This window comes from Corythoichthys intestinalis, chromosome 10 (genome assembly GCF_030265065.1).
Source record: "Corythoichthys intestinalis isolate RoL2023-P3 chromosome 10, ASM3026506v1, whole genome shotgun sequence".
NCBI lineage: Eukaryota > Metazoa > Chordata > Actinopteri > Syngnathiformes > Syngnathidae > Corythoichthys > Corythoichthys intestinalis.
The window spans coordinates 56,739,791-56,756,445 of record NC_080404.1 but is presented as its reverse complement, the minus strand read 5'-3'; the positions used below and the strand labels follow the sequence as shown (position 1 = coordinate 56,756,445).

At 39.8% G+C, this 16,655-nt stretch overlaps 1 protein-coding gene across 9 annotated transcripts in view; it reads left to right on the top strand.

Moving 5' to 3' along the window:
- LOC130922538 (mitogen-activated protein kinase kinase kinase kinase 3-like) overlaps positions 1-16,655 on the top strand; it is a 95,550-nt gene that overhangs the window by 11,763 nt on the left and 67,132 nt on the right. For all 9 annotated transcript variants that reach the window (XM_057847334.1, XM_057847338.1, XM_057847332.1 and 6 more), the window contains exons 2-3: positions 15,489-15,546; positions 15,669-15,759. In XM_057847334.1, the coding sequence (XP_057703317.1) occupies positions 15,489-15,546; positions 15,669-15,759 (149 nt within the window). The remainder of the gene's footprint in view (positions 1-15,488; positions 15,547-15,668; positions 15,760-16,655) is intronic.

Genomic DNA, 16,655 nt, shown 5'->3' with positions numbered 1-16,655 from the left:
TTAATTGATTTGGCATCCTGCTTTCCACTGCGAACATTTTTAGACACGGTAAACAGCCTCTTCTTTCCTGGTCTCCCACTGTGCTAAAAGTCAAAGCCAAACGCTACATAGGCTTCGTCATATTTCCTCGTCTTAGCTTTGCATATCTCCAGTGTCCAAAGCGCCACTGGCACCCACTGAGTGGATGTCCAATTACACTTTATTCTAATACAGCAAAAAACGTATGTTCCCCAAGGTCACATGCGCCACCCCTGGCATAGCTCCGCGCCCCCCTTGGTGGGCCCGTCCAGGCCCGGAGTGACTAATCGGGAGCTTCTGGACGATTCCAGAAGGGCCGGCCGGCCAGATGGGCCGGTCCGCGTTTTATTAAAAAAAAAAAAAAAATTACACTGTTATCATTTTTTGTTTGGTATTTATTTATGACAGTGTCACTGAGTATAACTTACATTCTGTTACCGCTGTCCCTGTGGGCCGTCTTAAAAAAAAAAAAAAACAGTATTATTTTTTTTCCCAGACTCATCCTCACGTGTGCAGACGAAAAATACAGCATGCAGCTCCGCCCCCTAATTGTAGTCTGTATTGAGCCAAATTAGCTGCTATCTCGGTGCTCGGATGGATAAAAAGAGCAAGGGTGGCGCTGAAAAATAAGAATTAAAAAGAGAAAAGCACTCGTGAAAGAATCGGCAAAATGCGCGAAAATAGCTAATTTTTTTCATGCAACGACCTTGCTGCCTCAAACTACAGAGGATTACAACGAAAGTGGTAAGGCCAGATGGCGAATAAAATGCAACTTGCACCGTGTGATACGACAATATGTAATTGTGGAAACTTTGGCTTCTTGTAGCACCTCACAAGGGATATGTAGCAGCAAGCATTAGCCATAATGAACGCACCACAGGTGCAGAGCTGGAAGGTAGGATTGCCATGTCGTTCAGCGAGTGAACATTAGAATTAATATAATCAATTACGTGGCGTTTTTAAAGTGGAAATGGAAAATGGATAATAGTATCATTAGAAGTTGTTACAATGTGCAATACGTATTCTTTATTTTTCATATTGTTATGTTGCTATGTTTGTTTTATCTGTAAGCACTCATTTTGTTAATATTTGATGTTGCAGAAAAGGTCTTATTTATTCATTTATTTTGGGGCTGCCAAAATTATCGCGTTAACGGGCGGTAATTAATTTTTTTAATGAATCACGTTAAAATATTTGACGCAATTAACGCACATGCCCTGCTCAGACAGATTTAAATGACAGTACAATGACATGCCCACTTGTTAATTGTGCTTTATGGAGTTTTGCCGCCCTCCGCTGGCGTTTGGGTGCGACTGATTTTATAGGCTTCAGCACCCATGAGCATTGTGTAAGTAATTATTGACATCAACAATGGCGGGCTACTAGTTTATTTTTTGATTGAAAATTTTACAAATTTTATTAAAACGAAAACATTAAGAGGGGTTTTAATATAAAATTTCTATAACTTGTACTAACATTTATCTTTTAAGAACTACAAGTCTTTCTATCCATGGATCGCTTTAACAGAATGTTAATAATGTTAATGCCATCTTGTTGATTTATTGTTATAATAAACAAATACAGTCCTTATGTACCTTATGTTGAATGTATATATCCATCTTGTGTCTCATCTTTCCATTCCAACAATAATTTACAGAAAAATATGGCATATTTTATAGATGGTTTGAATTGCGATTAATTACAATTAATTTTTAAGCTGTAATTAACTCGATCAAAAATTTTAATCATTTGACAGGCCTAATTTATTTTTCAAATGTATCATTTAATATAGTTTTTTTTTTTAAATCCATTTTTAAATTTGTTCAAAATATGTTGTGTTGCACTTGTTAAAATAAAGCCACCTTGTTAAACAACCATGACCTGCACTGAATTGGAATACACAGAATTACAGTACACGGCTTTAGAGAACACTGAACTTAACACGTGTATGCATAATGACATAATTTTAAATGAGTGGGCCGGTCTGAGGCATGAAATTCCAGGGCCGAAAATGAGTCCCACTCCGGCCCTGGGCCCGTCCCACCATTTGAGAAGTACTGTCTTAATGGAATGTCATTTGACTTCGAGGAATTCCTGCAACTCAGCACTGCACGCTTAGCTCGTAGCTATCCGACCGGTTTGCAGTGCTTGAAGCCAAAGCGTTGTTATTGATTTGTACCGCCGTCTAACTAATGACACAGTGTTTCGCAGCCGTCCGCCCTTCATCCCGATATACGAGCCAAAATAGCTTCGTCTCTCAAGTATTTACCATCAGACAGGATGCGACACCGAGTCCCATCTTTGAATGGGATGACCTTCCTCTTCCAGCAAGGTGACTACAAGTGCTGCTTCGGATTAAGGAAGTACAGTGGGGAAAATAAGTATTTAGTCAACCACCAATTGTGCAAGTTCTTCTACTTGAAAAGATTCAGGGAGGCCTGTAATTGTCAACATGGGTAAACCTCAACCATGAGAGACAGAATGTGGGGGGAAAAAAACTGAAAATCACATTGTTTGATTTTTTTTCCAAATTAGATTGGAAAATAAGTAGAAAATAAGTATTTGGTCACTTACAAACAAGCAAGATTTCTGGCTGTCAAAGAGGTCTAACTTCTTCTAACGAGGTCTAACGAGGCTCCACTCGTTACCTGTATAAATGGCACCGGTTTTAACTCTATCGGTATAAAAGACACCTATCCACAACCTCAGTCAGTCACACTCCAAACTCCACTATGGCCAAGATCAAAGAGCTGTCCAAGGACACCAGAGACAAAATTGTAGACCTGCACCAGGCTGGGAAGACTGAATCTGCAATAGGTAAAACGCTTGCTGTAAAGAAATCAACTGTGGGAGCAATTATTAGAAGATGGAAAACATACAAGACCACTGATCATCTCCCTCGATCTGGGGCTCCATGCAAGATCTCACCCCGTGGCGTCAAAATGATAACAAGAGCAGTGAGCAAAAATCCCAGAACCACACGGGGTGGCCTAGTGAATGACCTACTGAGAGCTGGGACCACGGTAACAAAGGCTACTATCAGTAACACAATGCGCCGCCAGGGACTCAATCCTGCACTGCCAGACGTGTCCCCCTGCTGAAGAAAGTACACATCCAGGCCCGTCTGCGGTACGCTAGGGAGCATTTGGATGATCCAGAAGAGGACTGGGAGAATGTTTTATGGTCAGATGAAACCAAAATAGAACCTTTTGGTAGAAACACAGGTTCTCGTGTTTGGAGGAGAAAGAATACTGAATTGCATCCGAAGAACACCATACCCACTGTGAAGCATGGGGGTGGAAACATCATGCTTAGGGGCTGTTTTTCTGCAAAGGGACCAGGACGACTGATCTGTGTAAAGGAAAGAATGAATGGGTTCAGGGTTAGTGGCCTGGAGTGGCCTAGCCAGTCTCCAGATCTCAACCCCATAGAAAATCTGTGGAGGGAGTTGAAAGTCCGTGTTGCCCAACGACAGCCCCAAAACATCACTGCTCTAGAGGAGATCTGCATGAAGGAATGGGCCAAAATACCAGCAACAGTGTGTGAAAAGCTTGTGAAGAGTTACAGAAAATGTTATTGCCAACAAAGGGTACATAACAAAGTATTGAGATGAACTTTTGGTATTGACCAAATACTTATTTTCCACCATGATTTGCAAATAAATTCTTTAAAAATCAAACAATGTGATTTTCTGTTTTTTTTCCCCACATTCTGTCTCTCATGGTTGAGATTTACCCATGTTGAAAATTACAGGCCTCTCTAATATTTTCAAGTGGGAGAAATTGCACAATTAGTGGTTGACTAAATACTTATTTGCCCCACTGTACGAGCCAAAATAGCTTCGCCTCTCAAGTATTTACCATCAGACAGGATGCGACACCGAGTCCCATCTTTGAATGGGATGACATTCCTCTTCCAGCAAGGTGACTACAAGTGCTGCTTCGGATTAAGGAAGTAACAGTCACACAATGGCCTTCCGATCGTGACCAGTGTACGAGTCACTTGAAATGTCGTTTAGGTCAACATTGTTACATTGTTAGCGGATTATAGTCGAGCAAAATGAGTCAAAACAATGAAAGAATTTGGCTTTTGTAGACATGTGTGCATCCTGCTGGGTTTAATGTGAAACTCAAGCAGGTAGCAGTTATAATGTGCTTATAGTAGCAATTTCCTCTCACCAGGCCTTGTTGTGTGTTTGCGAGACATCTGGACGACCGTGGCGCAGGAATGCAACAGTCGTGGCTTCCTTTATGTTTGCGTGTGTGATGGCGAGGGCCTCGTGTTCCATTGTTTCAGAGGAAGACGGCCGAGCAGAAAGCTGCGGCGTGACCCGCCCACAAACCCGGGCCGATCGTGGGCCGTCACAAGCCCCGCAGATGGCTGACGGGTCGGTCGACCCGTGAACCATCCTGTTTTTGTCACCCTTCCTCTACTTGTTCACCCAGGGGTGAAAAGACAGACAATAGAAACACTCGTTTCAATCATGTGTAGACTTTCAAAAATGTCTTTTTTAAAAATGCCTGAAAAGACAGAAACTCCGCTGATTTTGTTTAGTGTGGCAAATATAGTTACGTTTAGCCCGTTTCCAGGTTCATTCAAAGGCAAATCTGTTGATTTTGTCGAGTTGCTAAGTAATTTGAATTCACTTTATGGAAACGTTAAACAGCACAGAATTTGAGTGTAATGGTCGAGAATACAGGTGGTTCCCTGGTTACGAACAAGTTCCGCTCCTATGCTGCTGACATAACCCAAATTTCCGCGCAAGTCGGAATTAAGCCTTTAAAGAAACACTTGGTAATTTTTTAGTTTTGGTATATTTTGGCACGCCGGTGGACATAAGCGGTTGTGATTTGCCTTAAGGGAGACTGCGCTCCCCTTTTCCATGAGGACCAGCGCTGCATCATAGACTTCACTATCAGTTGACAGGACATGGGGCTCGGGGACGATCCATAGAGGGCCTATTTTCAAAAACTTAAAATTCAAATATTTTTAAAACCAAAACGGGCACCTCTCTTAGGCATATACGAGTCTCCATGAGCAGCGACATAAAAAAATTTCAAAGTCATTCCCGGATAAAAGCCCGTTATTTTTTAATGTATTAATTTATTTTGTAAGTTAACAAGACTTAAAATGGCTGTAAAATTCTCAAATTTTATGCTACATGCACAAAATCACCAAAAGCAGAGATAATCACCAATATTTTCAGGATCACTTGCAATATTTAACATCGTATAGGTTTTCGCCCAAAATATCAATTTATTTTTATTTATGTTTGTTTTCAACAGCGTATAAATCACTCAATTTTCACACCAGAACTTAATACTTGAGGAAAGCATGCAGAATCATCTTAATTTTACTCGGCAAAAGCAACATTTGCATTTTCGTATATACATTTACAATTTATTTAGGTTGAATTCTGCTATTGGGGAAAGATACAAAATCCAACATGGCGGCCGTCACAAAACAAAGAGCTTTTTAAGTTCAAAATTCTTGTAAATAAACGCATAAGTCGCGGAATTTTTACAGATATGAACGTAAAACAGTCTAGATTCTTGGTTTAAATTTAAAAAATTTTTTTTTTTTTTTTTTTTTAAAAAGGGCAGTTATCTTTCATTTTTCGTAAATATTTCAAGCAAAAGTTACAGTATTGTGTAATCCAGCATGGCGGCCGTCACGAAACAGAGCTTTTAAGTTGAAAATTCTTGTAAATGAAGGCTTAAATTTTGGAATTTCTATAGATATGAACGTAAAACACTCTAGACTCTTGGGTAAAAACAAAAAAATGGGCAGTTATCACTCATTTTACGTAAATATTTCTAGCTGAAGTTAGGCTAATTTCTTTTCATTCATTTCATTGTATTCACAACATTTCAAAGTGCATGCATCGTGCGAAAAGTATAATAATTACTAGAGGTGTGCGAAATTTCCGATTCTTAGATTATTCGCGATTCGACCGTGGAAGATTCGAGAACGATTCACAAATATCCAAATTATTGAATCATACCAGGTAAAGCGGAAGTACAACACAGTCAGCGTGGTCTTTGGGACACAATGAGGAACGGACCGAGAGTAAATATGAATGTTCAACTCATGCCGCTAGATAAAAAAACAATCTTACCTTACTGCGGTTGACAGCCGCTACAAACAACGCCCAGTTGCTAGTTGCTACAAACATACGGCTACAGTAGATATATATGTAGAACTAGATGCAAAATGACAGACGGCGTCGGTGTTAGAACGTATTATTGAACAGAGATGCGAAATGACACTTTTCGGCGTAAGTAAACAGCCGCCATCTTAAAGCAGTAGACCTTTCTAGAAGGCTCTGTTGCAGCGAACCTAATTAACTTTTTATCTAAAATACTCCTAAATCGGCAGAATCTGGTCTTGAATCTATCTTTAAATGATAAAATAATGTTAAAACTTTGACAAAAGTAGACAGAAGGGAAATTATGGAATAACGGGAGCAATTTTAACAACTGTAACAGTTGATTCACAACATTAGATTAATTGAATGTAGTTTAAAGAGCATATGACACCAGAAAAAAAGTCTTAAATGGCATTATTATGTGAATTAGAATCATATTTTGAGACGGTTCAACTATATACAACAATTTAGCAAAGCGCAGATGACGAGAAATTAGTCTTTTAATCTGCCGGTTAGCCACGCCTACCATTATAGGGCTTTAGCGTCCCCAACAGGTGGATGACGTCAGCGGTAGACTAGGCTCATCGGTTTTACTATTCAGCCCATTGAGGGGGAATTGTTCAGAACGAGGAAAACGCGACGAAGAGAGCTGCAAAATGTCATTGTTTCAGTCTCTCTACTCCCAATATTTTTACAGGATATTCTTTTTATCCAAGTATTTTTCCCCAATAGCTATATAAATGGCTTGAGGAGGACCAGTCAGCCCGTCGAGGGGGAACTATTCACAATGAGGAAAACGCGACGAAGAGAGCGGCAAAATGTCATTGTTTCAGTCTCTCTACTCCCAATATTTTTACAGGATATTCTTTTTACCCAAGTACTTTCCCCAATTGCTAAATAAATGGCATGGTCATGACAAATAACAATCTTGTGCTAAATGGAATATAAAATAATAAAAATCCATTTATTCAAGACGAAATGGCAAAATTACTCCATAATGGTCAAAACAGTCGACTTCTCCTTTACTGTCACACCTCCCGAACAATATTTTATGACACCTAAATCGGACATATGTAATTTCCCTTCCCCGGCTTCGGAGAATGTAAACAGACCAGAAGGAGTGACAGCTAGCCGACACGCTAACCCGAACCGAGGGATGTTTCAAAGTCTTCGAAGTGGAAAATCACACATAACTAGCCTGGATTATTTGACATGACGACCCGGTTGTCGAGTTTCTTTGCGGATCGGCATACCGCACGGCGGAGAGCAATTTACAGTTCGTTCCCTGGAGGAGGGTGGCTGGAGTTGTTGTGTAGCTAACGCGCTAACAGCTAACTGCTAATGAGCATGAGGATAGCTTTTTACATGCCTATCAATGATCAAACGTAAGTAGTCCTTTATTTAAAGGAATTTTATAGTGTTTACTTTGTAATCACTGTATTCGTATTTGACATAATACAAAACAAGATGTTTACTCACTTCCTTGTAAGTCCAATGGTCCCACAGTAAATATCCACGGTGAATGGGAACCTTTTGAAACTCCAAAAAGGCGCATACGCCTCTCCCGCATACAGAATGATTTTTCTGCAGCCGTTTGGCTGGCGTGATGCAAAAAATAAAAGTATTAATCCACAAAATCAGCTGAATCCTTCGTCCTCATACACAACAGTACACTGTATAGTGAAGAGAACGTCTTCTACCGTACACGTCACAGCGCCCTCCTCCTCAATGCAAGACCGAAGCCGGAAGTCACTCATTTTCATGGCGCGGGATTCAAAAAAATAAATAAATATAGCGATCGCTTCCACACACATCCAAGCGGTCCATATCATTCAGGGGCATAAAATACCGCGTGTATTATGAAATAAACATGCTTTTTCGTGTCACAGGCACTTTAAAGCTGCTGATACAGAATGGGGACTGGAGTTTTTTATTTACTGTTATTTTTGTATATTTGTTTACTGTTATATGTTAACTTGATACTGAAATAGTAGTTTGGTTTAACCCGAGAGGATTTTTGAACAATTTTGGAACTAATGTACAAAACATTAAAAAAAAAAAAAAAAAAAAAAGGGGGGGGTGCATCAATAATCGTTTTATAATCGAATCGGAGCCTCTGAATCGTTATCGAATCGTTAGGTGCCCAAAGATTCCCAGCTCTAACAATTTCCTTGAATCCTCAACTAAATCACTCTTGAGAAACTCCTGCCTGCTTGTATGCAGTAAAACCTTCGTCCTATTTCCACTTAAATCCGGCGTTAGAACGCAGCGTGTGTTTGAGTTAACACAGTTAAAGACAATTCAACTTCTGCCTGGGTCCGTCCCACTACGGGAAGGCATTGCGCAATGTCTGTGGGAGCTGTCCTGTCAACTGATGGTGGAGTTTATGGCTGCGCTTCCCATGAAGACCAACGCACACCCGCAAAGAAAACCTCACTAGGTTCCTATGTCGCATTTAGCACGTAGCTATTTTTTTCTAGAACATAGCATCGAAGAAACTCACAGTCCTCATTAACACCTTGGCCACACAGGGCGCATGTAAAATATTCAGCACAGTGGTGAGTCCGTGTGGCATTTCACCCTCTTCTGACTAAGACCGGTTGGCATTTTGCAACTATTGTGAGCCGCTTCACGCTTGCTACGTTAGCGCGAACGCGGCCGAGGCTAACCAACAACAGGACAGGACAACTGCTTAGGTGAATTCATTTACTTCAGGTCAGGGTTCACGCTAAGGTCAACTCTGGGAGGGTCAAAGATCAAGGCCTGACTTTAGCATGTTCACACCCGAGTAGTGCATTCAGTGAGCTCAGTAGTAATCAGGTTCAGTGACGTGATAAGCATCTGACTGAACAAGTAACTTTCCATTTACGGTTTACGCACATGAAAACAAACCAAAAAAGAACCTGATATCAACTGTGAGAAGTTGAATTTGAGTCACGCTACTTCTGTCAATGGCCCATCCCCGGATCATTTTTATGAGTACTTGTAATTAGGGGTGGGAACCTTGATACATTGGTCAGGAAATCATTCTGGGATATTCTACAAAACAACTAATAAACAGGAAAAAAATTAAATGAATTTTTTTGCTGTGTTGATGGGGGCACAGATGGTCTGGGGGACCGCCCTGGGTCCCGGGAGGATGACCGCGGCCTCTTTGCTGGAGCCGCTGCCGGGAGGGGTGTGCCCACCGCCGATCGACGGAGGTGGTGCCCCAGAGTAGCCCCACGCATCATTTCCACATTTCTGCAGGATTATCACATGTCGGAGTACCAATTAGACACACTCAGGAAAATGTGATTGCGAGTGCCAGGATTGGCGATCAGGTAGCATAGAATAGGATGTCACCATGTCCACACTTACAGGTGATTTACATTATACTGGGCTCTCGACATCACATTGCCTGAATTGTGTACGCTTAATCATGTTTCGTTTCGACTTACCTTCCCTCCTCCTTCTCCTCGGTTTGCCGGCCCTCCATATAGTGTTCACGGGTAAATATACTGTAGTTTTTGGGCTAAAAGACGCGACTTTATTCCATCATTTTGAATCCTGCGGTTTACAGTGTACAATACAGTGCAGCTTATTTGTTGCTTTATTTGGGTTAATAGTTAACACTTTATTTGACACTGCCATAAAATGGTCATAATCATGACATGACACTATCATGGGCATAAATGAATGCTTATGACAGATGTCATTAAGTGTCATCTGGCAAATTATGTCACTAACTCCATTTAAGCTTAGATCCTTAACATCCATTCAAAAGTGAGATAATTTGCCGGATGACACAAAATGGCATCTGTCATAAGCATTCAATAATGCTCATGGCAGTGTCATGTCATATTTATGATGGTCTTATGACGGTCTTATGGCGCCACTCTCAGATCAAGTGTTTAAAAATCCTCTCAGGCTAAATAAACCAAACTACTATTTTAGTATCAAGTTACCGGTTAAAATCAGAAAATAAAATACTGAAGTCCCCATTCAGTATCAGCAGCTTTAAACTACATTCAATTAATTTAATGTTGTGAATCAACCGTTAAAGTTGTCAAAATTGTTAAAATTTTAACAATAAAGTTGTTAAAATTGGTAGTAGTTTCATTACTACCGATTAATGAAACAACTGGAACAGTAACTGAAGAAATAATTAGCACAGAACAGGAATTTTGATTGTTATTTACATCTGTAGTGCTGCAATGCACGCTAGGGGGCATGTTGGATGACACCAGTGTTGACAGCCATGTGGCAAAATGGATTTTGCCATGTGGCATTTTTTTGCCATGTAACATTTTTTTGCCATGTGGCTAAATGGATTTTGCCATGTGGCTAAATTGATTTTGCCATGTGTTTTTTTTTTTTTTTTTTTTGCCATTTGGCAAAATGGATTTTGCCATGTGGCATTTTTTTTTTTTTTTTTTGCCATTTGGCAAAATAGATTTTGCCATGTGGCAAATTGGATTTTGCCATGTGGCATTTGCCTTGTGGCAAAATGGATTTTGCCATGTGGCATTTGCTTTGTGGCAAATGGATTTTGCCATGTGGCATTTTTTTTGCCATTTGGCAAAATGGATTTTGCCATGTGGATTTTTTTTTTGCCATGTGGCAAAATGGATTTTGCCATGTGGCATTTTTTTGTTTGCATGTGGCATTTTTTGGCCATGTGGCAAAATGGATTTTGCCCTGTGGAATTTTTTTTGCCATGTGGCAAAATGTATTTTGATGCATTTTTTTATTGGTATGTGGCAAAATTGATTTGGGTTTGTGGCATATGTTTTTGGGATGTGGCATTTTTTTCGGGGTATATGGCATTTTTGCAGGCCATGCACGTCCATGCCATTGACGGCTATGCACATCCAAATTTTCCATTCATTTTAAATGGCAAAAAAACATGGCAGGCTGTGATTTTTGACCATACACGTTACATTATAGCACATTGTCAATTACTGGCACCCAAGTAAGGCCATGCCATTGACTCGCTATGCACGTCGTGCAAAATTACGGAAATCAGTTAATGATACACGACTATTTTAACAGGCAGCATAGGCGTTTAATTATGTATTTTTTTTGTTTATTGTTTTTTTGTTCTTCTCTTCTGTCTGCTTCCTTCCTTTCTGTCCCCCCTAAAACCCTTTCCTGTTTGCCGTTTTCTCCTTAATAAATAAAACATAATGAACAACCACAATGGGAGTATATCAAACAGACAGGATTCTATTGACTGATTTGGAACAGGTTCCTGGAAGATTAAGAAAAACGATACCATTTTAATCAAGCGTGTAAACACTAGCAAGCGCAGCACGGATCGGACAGTGACACCAGACGCGATCAATTGGACTCATTCAAGTGTGTGCCGTTGCCTTTAGCCGTGCCATCGAGCGCTTATGAGTCATGCTCGTCGGTCTGCATAGCTAACGAACACACTGCTGGGCTCTGTGCGTCTTCTTTCTTGCCTCTGGACGTCTCTTTGTGTCTCCTCCCTCCTGCCACGGCTTTGTTACGTGTTTTTGTGCTGCGATGTGGTATTGTGCGCTGTCAATCATTCCCCTGTTCTCCACTTGTGGCCTCAATAGAAGGCAAAGCGCCTCACATTCCTGCCGGACTCAACTACAAGTGTTGTTTTGTCGTCGCAGTCGCGCTCGAAAAAATGTTGCCGTGTTGACATTTCGAGGGTTTTAACCGAAGCGTGTCCTGATGTTTGTTTTGCTTCAGGTCACTTTTATCAGACGTTTCACTCTGTTATAATAAAGTGAGCGGAGCACTGTGTGAAATGTCATGGCCTGTTGTTTACAAGCTGTTGGCTAAACATGTGGCGAGGCCGATGAGGGCGTGTGTTTTCAGGACTGTGCTGCGCTGCTTATGTTGGATGTTGGTGTCTTGTCCTCAAGGTCGAGGCTTTCTTAAGCTACTGTGGAAGGGAACCAGCTCTTGTTTTTCACATTTTTAGGAAGTTCTGTGTTGGAAAATTGACTTGTGTCCATTAGGGTTATGTGCAGGGGTGTAATGATACACACAAGTCACGGTTCAAACAAGAAAGCTTTTTTTTCTTTCTTTTTTATTACAGCATAGAGCCGGGCGGTATTCCGAAAATGTACCGTTACCGAAATGCTTCACGATGACCGACATAATTTTGACCTTGTCGTTAAATTCAGTAATTTAATAAAACAAGATAATGTAGTCTTTTCATCCTGCTTTGACTCTGTGTTGTTCAGTTATGTTCATTTCCCTTGAAGAAAGTAGTCAGTGTGCTTACGTCTGAAGTCACGTGGTTATTAGGAACTCAAACAAACAGAAGCCCGGTAGGCTAACGCTAGCGGCTATCGGTAGAGGCAAATGTGATGGAGTCAGGCTTAAGGGAGCTTCGCCAAACTTTCACCCGACATTAAGTAGACTCTTGGCAGCCTCCAAACGGGATTTCATTCGCTTTCGTCCCTGGTTCTCATGATTACAGGAAAGGGTGCTTCCTACTGGTAACCTGGCCACAGGCTAACGGTATAAAATGAATGTGATGGAGTCGGATAGCAACTAAATCTTCTCAAAACGGCTAAACTTAATGAGTGGCTTGGGCACGGACTGCAATTAGTATGTCGCGTTATTTTGTATGTGTGTGTGTGTGTGATTTCCTTTGATATCTTTTATGAGGGTAAAGCATTCAGCATAAATTATAATGCATCAGTGAAGCCTATAATATGACCGTTTAATGGCCACAGCTATTTTTCTGTATGTGCTTGCTTCATTCTGGGTCATTACTACCATGATAAAATGTTAAATGTTTCATTGGCAAAAGAGCAATATAGCTTTAATGTGTGTGTGTGTGTGTGTGTGTGTGTGTGTGTGTGTGTGTGTGTGTGTGTGTGCGTGTCTGTGTGGGGGGTGCATGTGTGTGTGCATGTATTATTAAAAAAAAAAAAAAAAAAAAAACTTCTAACCTTGAAGTAAACACTTGTGTTTAGTAATTGTCACAGCAGCCATTAACAATAAGTTGTCAGTTTAAAGTGTTTTGTTCAAACTGTGTCATTTGTAGTGCTGCAACGATTAATCAATAAACTCGAGTAATTGTTTAGAATAAAAGATTTGAATTAAATTTTGCTGCTTCGAGTATTCGATTAATTGAAGTGGCGTTGTAATGGTTTATTTTGAAAGTGTTTGCATTTAGTTTTATTGATTGGGGTGGATACACTGCCCACTTGTCTGCCTCATTTCACATGGGTGAATCCAGCTGCTCCCTGTTAAGACCAACATAAGCTTATGCTTGAGCTGATGTTCTTTTTTAATGCATTTGTAATTTAGTTTCTAGGTATATTTAGCTGTTTTTTTGTGTGAATATATGTTTGTTGAGAACATTGTAAAAAAACATTAGCATTTTACAGCATTGAAGCTAGCGGACTTTTTTTATGTAAGTTAGCCAATTGTTCTTTTGTTGTACATAGATCTTCATTTATTTACTTTTTATACTGTTTGAGGCTTAGCTTAGGTATTTTAATTTTTCATGCTCCTTATCCGATTACTCGATTATTCGAACTAACTAGTTCATCGATTAATCGAGTACTAAAACAATCAATAGCTGCAACCCTAGTCATTTGTGTTACAATGACATGTTTGCACAGTCGTTGTATTGATTTTTATAATGTCGTACATTGTTCAAGTCGTACAAGCTGTTATAAATGTTCATACTTGAATTCTTATGGTTTACAATAATTTTTTTATATACTTAATGTTTGCATGTACAATTGTTTAAATATGTTAAATTAAAATCTGGTAAATAAATCAATGAGAAACGGTTAAAAACAGTTTATGTGTATTTCACTCATTGATTCAGATTTCAGATTTTCAAATTATATAACCGTCCGCTTGCGCGAATTATCGTCGTTTATCGTTTATCTGTCTTACAGTGAATACATGAAACAGTGTTCGCCTTGGTGTTCAGCTCGCTTCCTCTATATTCATGCATGGTTGATATCAAATATATCTGCCGCATCTGTCTTCTTCTTCCCGTACGTACGTGTAAGCCTGTCGCGATATACAATAATTCACTTAATCGAACGCAAGTACACGTTTCACTGTGCTGTCATTGTAATCTCTTTGAGCAGGGTATTTGTGCGTTAATTGCGTCAAAGATTTTAACGTGATTAATTTAAAAAATTAATTAACGCCCGTTAACGCGATCATTTTGACAGCCCTACTATACTATACTATAAAAAGATTTCTGGAGTTAATCCCACATACGTCAGATTCTACATTAAGAATAGCTTTAAAATGACACACATCAAGAAAAATCTGATTGGCAATGGACAATTCAGCTTCAAATTTGCCTACATGGGCACTTTAAAGGACAAGATGACAGTCATTTTGGATAAATTCAACACTTTTGACGGGCTCTAATTGGCAGTGAACAAAAATGAACAAATATTCTGCACTTAGCTAGCTTTCAAATGACTCGTTATGCATTGTTTTTTTTTCCTAATATTATTTTTAATATAGTTTGTGTTTTATTTAAGAATTACAATTTATTGCATTTGAATGGGTGATTTATTAGGATGTATTGTCACTACAAAAGTGGTTAAACTGATCTAAAAATAAATGACAATAATATCGCATATCGGCAATAATTTCTGAGACAATGTATCGGCCACTAAAATTTGTTATCGCGACAAGCCTACGTACGTGACGTCGCCGTTGTGCCGCATTAAAAGTAGTCCGGGTGAAACGTCATGCTTAGAGCTGGCGAAATTAAACGATTCCTCGAGGCGGAAAAAATTCCTCAATCAATATTTAACATCGAGTTACTCAAATTATTCGAGGAATCGTTTCAGCTCTAATTTACTGATTAGTTAGTGCAGCCTTACTACTCCTCCCAGTTCAAATGCGTTCAACGTCTATTACCGTCAGTTGCAGAGAATGAGTTAATAAGTAACGACGGAAAAAAAAAAAACTGCGATTAAAGCCATTGACTTTCACGCATTCTTATGCAGTTCAGCTTCTGCCCCCCGAGAGAAGTGGGCGATTCACATTTCCTCTCTTCGGATCATCTTTTATTCATGTCTCGTTTCACAGAGGAACTCCTCTTCCCTCAGCAGCGCCGCGGCCAGATGTAAACACCACTTGCTATTTATAGAAAATTCGGCCTGCCAATATGTCGTTTACCAAAGAATTCCCGGCTTTTCAGGAATGCCGCTCTGTTTCCTAGCCATACTTTCCTGTGTCAATTCAATGTCACGCAAAAAGCAGTACATACAGTAACATAAAACAATTGAAGGACTCTCAGTGGGATATTTTTGGGCCATCTTGTATTTCTCCTGATTGCTTCTTTTTCCTCTCCTTCTTTCAGGCTCGTAATGTAAACACGGGAGAGCTGGCAGCTATCAAAGTCATCAAACTGGAGCCAGGTGAGCACTTTCCCGTCATCCGCTGTGGAAATCTCATCTCACTTCATTGTTTTCAATGTCCCTATGAGGAGAAAGCGGCGTCTTCTGCATCAGTCATTACGGTGTCACTGTGTTCTCTTTAGGAGAAGACTTTGCTGTTGTCCAGCAGGAGATCCTGATGATGAAGGATTGTAAGCACTCCAACATCGTGGCCTACTTTGGCAGCTATCTCCGGTAAGAATATTTTCCATAGTTTACTGACGTGCATGTGTTTCTCTTTTTAGATAATGAGGGATGAAAAATGGTCGAGGAAAATGATAGGTGGAGCTTTGGACAAGGAATTGAGGCTTAGGGCGCTTTCACACCAGCACTGTTTAGTCCGTTTTAAAGGGACTGAAATTATTTTTCTCTGATAGTCCGCTTCATTTTGTAAATGCGAACGCGCATCTGAACTCTAGTTCAAACCAAACAAACGAACTCTGGTCCACTCAAAAATCGTCGATCTCGGTCCGCTGTTAGCGCACCCTGCATCGCTTGTGAATGCAGCTGGAGCAGGGTCAGCTTTTGCTTAAAAAGAAAAAAAAACAACAAGAGGCAATATTTTCGTGTTATGGCAAAATAGCTTTTGGCGTATGACCTTTTTTTTTTCTTTTTTCGGTATATAGCTTTTGGCATATGGCTTTTTTTTTTTTTTTTTTTTTTTTTTTTTACTTTTTTTGGATATGGTATTTTGTTTTTGGCATATGGCAAAATGGCTTTTGGCATATGGATTTTTTTTTGCAGGCAGACCAAGCACGTCTGTGCCACTGACAACCAAGCACAAAATGGCTTTTGGCATATGACATTTGTTTTGGTGTATGGCTTTTGACGTTTTTGGCATATGGCAAAATGGCTTTTTGTATATGGCATTTTTTGGCATATGATGGCTTTTTTTTTTTTTTTTTTTTTTGGTATATGGCAAAATGGATTTTGGCACATGGCATTTTTTTACCTATGGACTTGTTTTGGATATGGTATTTTGTTTTTGGCAAAGGGCAAAACGGCTTTTGGCATATGGAATTTTTTTGCAGGCAGGCAAAGCACGTCTGTGCCACTGACAACCATGCACAAAATGGCTTTTGGCATAAGAC